Source organism: Myotis nattereri (genome assembly GCF_964212035.1).
Source record: "Myotis nattereri genome assembly, chromosome: 6".
Lineage (NCBI taxonomy): Eukaryota > Metazoa > Chordata > Mammalia > Chiroptera > Vespertilionidae > Myotis > Myotis nattereri.
In genome coordinates this window covers 6,147,513-6,156,461 of record NC_138081.1, presented here as the reverse complement: position 1 = coordinate 6,156,461, position 8,949 = coordinate 6,147,513, and the positions used below count along the sequence as shown (strand labels likewise).

The 8,949-nt window shown below is 49.0% G+C and overlaps 1 protein-coding gene across 1 annotated transcript; it reads left to right on the top strand.

Annotated features, from left to right (window-relative positions):
* Window positions 1-6,217: 6,217 nt before the first annotated feature.
* On the top strand, window positions 6,218-6,460 carry SMIM40 (small integral membrane protein 40; the record flags this gene model as incomplete). The annotated part of the gene is made up of 1 exon (XM_081094932.1): window positions 6,218-6,460. The coding sequence occupies one exon, from the start codon at window positions 6,218-6,220 to the stop codon at window positions 6,458-6,460; it is 243 nt and encodes an 80-aa protein (XP_080951058.1).
* Between the last annotated feature and the right edge of the window lie 2,489 nt (window positions 6,461-8,949).

Below are 8,949 nucleotides of genomic sequence, written 5' to 3'. Positions count from 1 at the left end.
TCCTACTTTCCCGCCTCCCGGAGCCCTTTCCAGGCCATTCCACCAAGCAGCTCACTGTCCTCCTACCCGTTGTATCTTTCTCTCTCCTGCTGTTTCATATCACTCATTTTTCATATCTGTCATTCTTTATGTCTGAAGCAATACATTGACTCTATGGACCTGTAGATTGTAATCGGCTAACAGCGTTCTCCTTTCCCCCAATTTCCCCTGGAATCAGCCCAATGGGCTACAAGTAGTTCTTTAGCCTCTCATGCACACAGGAAGGTCTCAGAGTGTTATCTGCAATCTCTGGTATAAAGAGTCTTCCAGGAAAGAATGAAAGTATTTAGTTTTGCCCTGGCCAGTATGCTAGTGGTTAGAGCCTGCACACTGAAGGGTCAAGGGTTCAATTCCTGGTCAAGGGCACGTACCCCAGTTGCAGGTTCCATCCCAGTCCAATCAGGGCGCGTGCAGGAGGCAACTAATCAACATGTCTCTCATCCATATTTCTCTCTCTCTTTCTCTCTTAGCATCTTTTCCTCCCTCCCTCCCTCCTTCCCACCTTCTCTCCGTATCTCTCTAAAAATCAATGGAAAAAATATCCTCGGGTGAGGATTAACAACAACAACAAAATTTAGTTTAAGAAAGAAATTAAGTCCTCCAGTCCTGGCCAAGTGGCTTCTTTGGTTGGAGTGTGGTCCCCTGCACCAAAAGGATTCCCAGTCCAGGCACATACATAGATTTCATGTTCAACCCCTGTTCTGGATGTGCAGGAGGCAGCCAACTGATGATTCTCTCTCATCACTGATGTTTCTAATGCTTTCTCCCTCTCTGATTTTCTCTCTAAAATCAATACAAATATATCCTATATAATAAAAGGGTAATATGCAAATTGACCCTAACAGCAGAACGACTGGGAATGACTGGTCACTATGACACACACTGACCACCAGGGGGCAGACGCTCAATGCAGGAGCTGCCCCCTGGTGGTCAGTGTGCTCCCACAGGGGGAGCTCTGCTCAGTCACAAGCCAGGCTGATGGCTGCCAGTACAGCGGTGGTGGTGGGAGCTTCTCCCGCCTCCTCAGCAGTGCTAAGGATGTCCGACTGCAGCTTAGGCCTGCTCCCTGCTGGCAAGTGGGCATCCCTCAGGGGCTCCTGGGCTGCCAGAGGGATGTCTGACTGCCAGCTTAGGCCCAATCCCCCCAGGGAGCAGGCCTAAGCCAGCAGGTGGTTATCCCCTGAGGGGTCCCAGACTGCAAGAGGGCACAGGCCGGGCTGAGGGACCACCCCCGCCCCCAAGTGCACAAATTTTTGTGCACCGGGCCTCTAGTATATATATATTTAAAAGTCCTCCAAACTAATTATAAATTCAGTTTCTTCTCTCAGCCAGTTATGACTGGCTTGACACAGACAGCTGGGAAGCAGTGCAGTCTGGCTGGCTTCTCAGAGCATTTCTTTCCAGCCCCCCTCAGAGCCCTGTCCTTCCCCTGGGAACCAGATGCAAGGAAGTAAGAGGAGGGTACGCTCAACCAGCAGAGAACAGACGTGGTCTGGGGCCTCTGGCTGTGGCTGGTGTTCTGATTGGCTTTTGCTCTTGTGGAATGTTTGTGGGTCTGTATAGCCCGCAATTGCTGGCTCTCTCTCACCTGCACTCTGTATCCCAAACCTTGCATTTGTCTGCGAGTGGAATTGGCTCTAATTCTCCACCACTTCCAGTAATCCCAAGCCCTTGCAATGTGCCTCGGCAGCTACTCCATCCAAAGGCGGAGTTTGTTCCTAAACTCTTGAATCTGGGTTGGCCTGGTGACTTGCTTAGAACAGGGTGGAAACAGTCATGTGCCCCAACCTCAGGACACCTTGCAGGCTCCGCTCTCAGTCCTGGAATCCTGCCAGCAAACAAGCCCTCGGCTCTCACCTTGAATGGTAAGCCTCCAGTAGACCTCAGTGCAGGCTGCCAATCCTGCTACTCTTCCGCAGTCCAGTGGTCTTCAGCCTGAGTGTGCAGGCCCCGGGTTACACAAAGACCTTATAATGGTATGAAGACATGGCCAGTTAGGAAGGTACTTTTCACATGTATTTCTGTATATCCTTTTTCTAAAACTGATATGCCTGAGAACTGTTTGTAGATTCTTATTTCTCTCTTCCCCTTTTGTTACTGAACTCAACGGGTTCGCCACTGGGGTGCTCTATTAAAAAGTGAGAGGCCCCTTGCCCAGCTGGCTGGTTCAGTGATTGAGCGTTGAACTATGAAGCAGGAGGTCACGGTTCAATTCCCAGTCAGGGCATATGCCTAGAGTTTGGCCTCGATCCCCAGTGTTGGGGGGCATGCAGAAGGCAGCCAATTGATGATTCTCTCTCATCATTTGATGTTTCTATCTCTCTCTCCCTTCCTCTCTGAAATCAATAAAAAAAAATATATGAGAAGGCTAAAAGCCTAATTCCAATGTAACCCTGAAATTTGGGGGAGGGGGGCCTAGCAATCTGAATCTGTGCCAGTAACCTAATGAACATTCTTAATAACCTATAATTAAGTCACTACCCCTTTCCCAGAATCTGGTCTTGCAAGACCTGTTATCTAAATGCTCACATTTTACAGAAGCCATAAACTATGAAAAATACATAACCCCTGGAGGGGCTTATCAGCGCTGGCGCCAGGCCCTTAGAAATGGCCTCAAGGCCCCCATCCCAACCCACCAGGCTTTTTGCAAAGCCCGTGAAAGGTCCAGAAGTCCTCATCCATATTTGGGGAACAAAAGAAACCAAAGGGGATAAAAGAAGGGCTTCCACCATATTGGTTTGCTCAGACTCTGGAGGCGACTCCTCTGAGACAAATGTTGGTATAATAAAGCTGTGTAACTCCATTTCTCTAAGCGTTGCTTGGGTTTCTTCAGTCTTCTACAACATATATATATTTTTAAATGAGAGGCCCTGCCCTGGTGGCTCAATTGGTTAGAGCAGTGGTTCTCAACCTTCCTAATGCTGTGACCCTTTAATACAGTTCCTCATGTTGTGGTGACCCCCAATTTCATTGTTACAAATTGAACATAATTAAAGCATAGTGATTAATCACAAAAACAATATGTAATTATATATGTATTTTCCGATGGTCTTAGGCAACCCCTGTGAAAGGGTCATTCGACCCCAAAGGGGTCGCGACCCACAGGTTGAGAACCGCTGGGTTAGAGCATCATCGCAATACAGCAAGGCTGTAGGTTCAACCCCTGGTCAGGGCACAGAGAAGAATCAGCCAATGAATGTATAAATAAGTGGAACAACCAATCAATCTCTCTCTCTTTCACTCCCACTTCTTCCCTCTCTAAAATCAATTTTTAAAGAAGATAAAAAGACGTGGTTGTCGAGAGGTAGTTTTATTTATTGCTGGGAGTAAAGGAGACAGGGGATTCATATCCAAAGCTCTGCCTCCCAGAAGGGAGACTTAGTCACAGCTTATATACACTATTTGGTCAATTACATGTTGATTTCTTCTTTGCAATTGGCAACACTTATCAGGCTGGCTTCCTGTCAAGGTTATTCTGTTTACAGCTGGTCTGCAAAATACTGTACTATATTTTAACATTTAGCAAGAAGTGTTTAGTAAGAACTGTCCAGACCTTGAGATCCTTGTCCTTTTCTATTGCCCACTTGTCATTCTCCCAAGATAGGGAAATGTAAAAACATCTAGGCTGCGAAACCAAAGTACAACTTAAAGTTTTTTTTATTGATTTCAGAGAGGAAGGGAGAGATAGAAACATCAATGATGAGAATCATTGATCAGCTGCCTCTAATAATTGACTAATGAGTCCTTTAGCAAGTCAAGAAGTTTCTAATTCTTTGCTCTAAACAAAATTAAAAGAGAATCTAATTGATTTGTCAGCTTGAATATCATGACAAATCATTTTAATGGTGGCTCATTATGTGATTTTTGGCTTATAATTCAGGAGGAGTTCAAAGAAGTGTGTACCATTGTTGTAATAAAAGGCTTTCCATTCCTATTTACTTATTTTTTTAAAGATTGTGTGTCGATGACTGAGCTGAAACAGAGCAGACCAGCACAGCACAAAGCAGAGCAGCAAGGAAGAGCAAAGCACTGAGGAGCAGAGCAGAACTGTCCAGCTGGAGAGGAGCCGCCTGACCCCAGGACTGCCTCACAGCTGTTCTGTATCACAATTGAGCTATTTTGCAATGAGTAAAGTTTCCTTCTTCTAACCGCCCCCCCAAAAAAATATATATATATTTCAGTGAGGAAGAGAGAGAGAGAGAGATAGAAACATCAATGATGAGAGAGAATCATTGATCCGCTGCCTCCTGCACACCCCACACTAGTGATCGAGCCCACAACCTGGGAATGTGCCATGACTGGGAATCAAACCATGACTGGGTGGTTCATAGGTTGACGTTCAACCACTGAGACACACCAGCTGGACACACCTGTTTCTTTTTAATAAGAGCTATCTCAATCTAATGGCCTCTTTGTTTAATTAATTTAACAAAACTAATAATTATTAGTTTGGGCCCTGATTTAGGTTTTTTAGACTTGTAATGTGAATTCCTGTGGCAGCAGGGATGATAATAAGAGTTGACTCTAAACAAAATTGGCTCTGGCTGGCTTGGCTCAGTAGTTACGAGCATCGACCGGTGGACTGAAGGGGCTTGGGTTTGATTCCTGGTCAAGAGCATGTATCTTGGTTACAGATTCCCCAGCCCCTGTAGGGGGACATGCGGGAGGCAACCAATTGATGTGTCTCTCTCACATTGATGTTTCTCTCCTCTTTTTCGTCCCTTCCATTCTCTCTAGAAATCAATGGAAAAAATATCTCCAAATGAGGATTTAAAAAAAATTGTGCCCTGACTGGTTTGGCTCAGTGGATAGAGCGTCGGCCTGCGGACTGAAGGGTCCCGGGTTTGATTCCAGTGAAGGGCATGTACCTTGGTTGTGGGCACATCCCCAGTGGGGGGTGTGCAGGAGGCAGCTGATCGATGTCTCTCTCTCATCGATGTTTCTAACTCTCTATCCCTCTCTCTTCCTCTCTGTAAAAAAATCGATAAAATATATTTAAAAAAAAACACCCAAAACTGTTAAAAAAAAAAATTGTTACATCCTTTGTACTGTTTGGGGTCAACAAAATCTACCCAGGTAAACAAGGTCCTCCTATTAAGGTCAAAATAAAGTTTAGCTAAGAGACCCTAAAAGCTCCAGGTACAAAGACCACTACCACACACACCCGTTCCTTGCCTGTCCACCACCACCACCACTTATCCAGGAGCCCTAGGTCTCCACCGGGGCTACAGTTCCCTCATGAATCTTCAGGCAGTACCTGGGGAACAGAGTCCAGAAAAAGCCTTCCACCTTTGCTCTATAACCTCTTGAAGAACATTTTCCAGCAGCAACTCAGACTGGGACCTCTTCCTTATTATTGCCCCAACCGGTAAGTCCCAATCATACACTCTCGCCCTGCTGACCAATCAGGGTCTTTCTTTCATCTTCATTTTATGTATGTATGTATTTACTTATTTATTTATATACCTCACCTTGCGCTCCTGCAACTCTTGTTCCCACCAGCCTCAGTAAGAGAATTCCACCCTGCCTGGCCAGTATGGCTCACTCAGTTGGTTGAACATCCTTCCATGCACCAAGAGGTCACCAGTTTGATTCCGGGCTAGGGCACATACCTGGGTTGTGGGCTTAATACCCAGTAGGGGGCATGCAGGAGGCAGCTGATCGATGTTTCTCTCTCTCCCTCTCCCTTGCTCTTTCTAAAAATCAATATAAACATATTTTTAAAAAGAGGGAGTCCCACCCAGGTGCACTCTCCCCCCCAGGAGCATGCCTGCACCTTTTCCTTCCCCTACTTCTTCCCCCACAGGCGTGCATCTCCTAAACTCTAAGGGTCCCCCAGAGACTTGCAACCAGGGGAGCAATGGGCAGGGCAGCTCATCCTAGAATAACCCCTGAACCTGTCTCCAAGGCCCCCTTTCCTCTGATTTCCCAGTGAGCTAACAGCAGCCCCACCTCAGCTCATTTCTTTCCTACAACATTTCTAGAGAGCCAGAGCAGCCCCGCCCGGCTCTCCTGTGGCTTCTTCTGTTCTTCTACCTGAAGCCCTTCCCTGTTTCCCTGTCCCCAGCCAGGCAGGTGCAGGACTTTAAGCCACCACGCCCCTTAATCCTGGCATTGCTGAGCAAAGGCATCCATTCAAGCCTCCCGGATCCAGCTAACTGTCAGACTGTCAGCTAGGATGGCAGAGGAGGAGGGTTATGTGGGTGAAGAGGACGTGTTCCTGGCTTTTGCCCAGGGTCCTTCTCCTCCCAGGGGTCCCCTACGACAGGCCTTGGACAAGGCCTTCTTTATATTCCTGGCCCTCTTTCTGACACTACTGATGCTGGAGGCTCTTTATAAACTCCTGTGGCCGCTGCCATGGGCAAAATTTGGGGAATGGCTCCTGGGAACACCTCAGAAGGAAGATGAGCTGGAATTGTGACTACCTTTTGTATAAACATCCTCTTACCCTGGTAAGGAGGTGAGAGGGGAGATGGGGCAGGGGTGGGGGGGCTGTTGGGGACTGTGGAGGGGACACTTGGATAGTTTAGAGCAGCTGTCTAAAATTTCTGCACCTATACTCCAGGAAACAATTTTGAAAAAGTTTGTACTTTTCAATTATTTTTAAGTAAGCATCTAAAATTTTTCATCATTAATTGAAACTGTTTCAAGGATGTAATTCCTGGCATATTGAAAATATTCACATTTTAGTCCTTGCTATTTGCTCAGTGGTTAGAGCATTGGCCCTCAGACTGAGGGTCTCTGGTTCCCTTCTGGTCAAGGGCACATTCCTGGGTTGCAGGATGGAGCATGTGCGGGGTGCAACCAATTGATGTGTCTCTCTCACATCAATGTTTCTCTCTTTCTGTCTCCCTCCCTCCCTCCCTTCCATTCTCACTTAAAAATCAGTGGGGGGGAAAATATCCTCTGGTGAGGATTAACAACAAAAAGAAAATATTCACATCTACACTAATAAAAGGGTAATATGCTAATTAGACCAGATAGAACGGATGTCTTTTGGACGTCATTCTGGACATCCTTCCTGACAAAGTTGGGGCCCAGGTGAAGCCTCCCGGGGTCCTGGGTGCCTGCAGCCAGCCAGAGGGAGGGAAGCTGGGTCCCAGGTGCCTGGGGCCAGCCAGAGGGAGGGAAGCCCAGGTCTCAGGTGCCTGTGGCCAGCCAGAGGAGAGAAGCCTGGGTCCTGGGTGCGGGGGGGAAGGCAGAGGTGATTAGGGGTGATTAGGCAGGCAGGCAAGCAATTAGGGGCAATCAGGCAGGCAGGCAGAGGGGTTAGGGGCGGCCAGGCAGGCAGCAGAGGCAGTTAGGGGTGAACAGACACGCAGGCAGGTGAGCGGTTAGGAGCCAGCGGTCCTGGATTTCGAGGGGTGCAGGCTGGGCTGAGGGACCCCACCATCCCTGCACAAATTTTGTGCACCAGGCCTCTAGTTTTTATTTATTTATTTACTAGAGGCCCGGTGCACAAAAATTTGTGCACTCAGGGGGAAGGGGGGTCCCTCAGCCCGGCCTGTGCCCTCTAGCAGTCTGGGACCCCTCGGGAGATAACAACCTGCTGGCTTAGGCCTGCTCCCGGGTGGCAGAGGGCAGGCCCAATCCCTAGGTGCAGCCCCTGGTCGGGCTCAGAGCAGGGCCGATTGGGGGGTTGGGGCACCACCCCCTGTCACACTCAAGGCAGGGTCGATGGGGAGGTTGCGGCGCCACCCCATCATGCACAGAGCAGGGCCAATCCGGGGGTTGGGGAGCTCCCTCCTGTCACGCACAGAGTAGGTCCGATAGGGGAGTTGGGGCACCCTCCCCTGTCACACACAGAGCAGGGCGGATCAGTGGGTTGGGGCGCCGCCTTCTATCACCCACAGAGCAGGGCCGATCAGGGGGTTGGGGCGCCGCCACACTCACACTCAGGGCAGGGCCGATGGGGAGGTTATGGTTCTACCCCGTCACACACAGAGCAGGGCCGATCAGGGGGTTTGGGCGCTGCCCCCTGTCACGCTGATCCCAGTGCCGGGAGGCCTCGCGGCTCCGCTGATCCCGGTGCTGGGAGGCATATTACCCTTTTACTATATAGGGTAGAGGCCTGGTGCACAGGTGGAGCCGGCTGGTTTGCCCTGAAGGGTGTCCTGGATCAGGGTGGGGGTCCCCACTGGGGTGCCTGGCCAGCCTGGATGAGGGGATGATGGCTGTTTGCAGCTGGTCACACACCCTTCAGGGTGGGGGTCCCCACTGGGGTGCCTGGCCAGTCTGGGTGAGGGGCTGAGGGCTGTTTTCAGGCTGGGGTGACTGAACTCCCAAACGCTCCTTTTTTCCTTTTTTTTTTATTCTGGGCCAGCTTTAGCTTGAGGCTTGGCTCCAGCTCTTAGGCCTCCGCTCCTGAAAGTAGGTTTCTGGCCTTTGCATACAATGTTTCGAATCTGCTGGCTGAAGTCCGGCGGTATTTGTTAAAATGTTTCAAACTGCAGGCTCAGAGGCCTGCAGTCGCAGGCGGGGAACGTTGGTTTCCTCCGTCACTGAGGCAAGCAAGCCTCATGTTAGTTTCAAGCTGCCTGGCTGCCGGCCGCCATCTTGGCTGACAGTTAATTTGCATATCTTGCTGATTAGCCAATGAAAAGGGTAGCGGTTGTACGCCAATTACCATGTTTCTCTTTTATTAGTGTAGATAATATATTTTATTGATTTTTTACAGAGAGGAAGGGAGAGAGATAGTCAGAGATATCGATGAGAGAGAAGCATCGATCAGCTGCCTCCTGTACACCCCCCACCGGGGATATGCCTGCAACTAAGGTACATGCCCTTGACCGGAATCGAACCTGGAACCCTCTATCCAACACTCTATCCAGTGAGCCAAACCGGTCAGGTCAGGGCCTCTAGTTTTTAAATAAGACAATTAAATCACTCTTTTGAATGTCCAGAGGAATT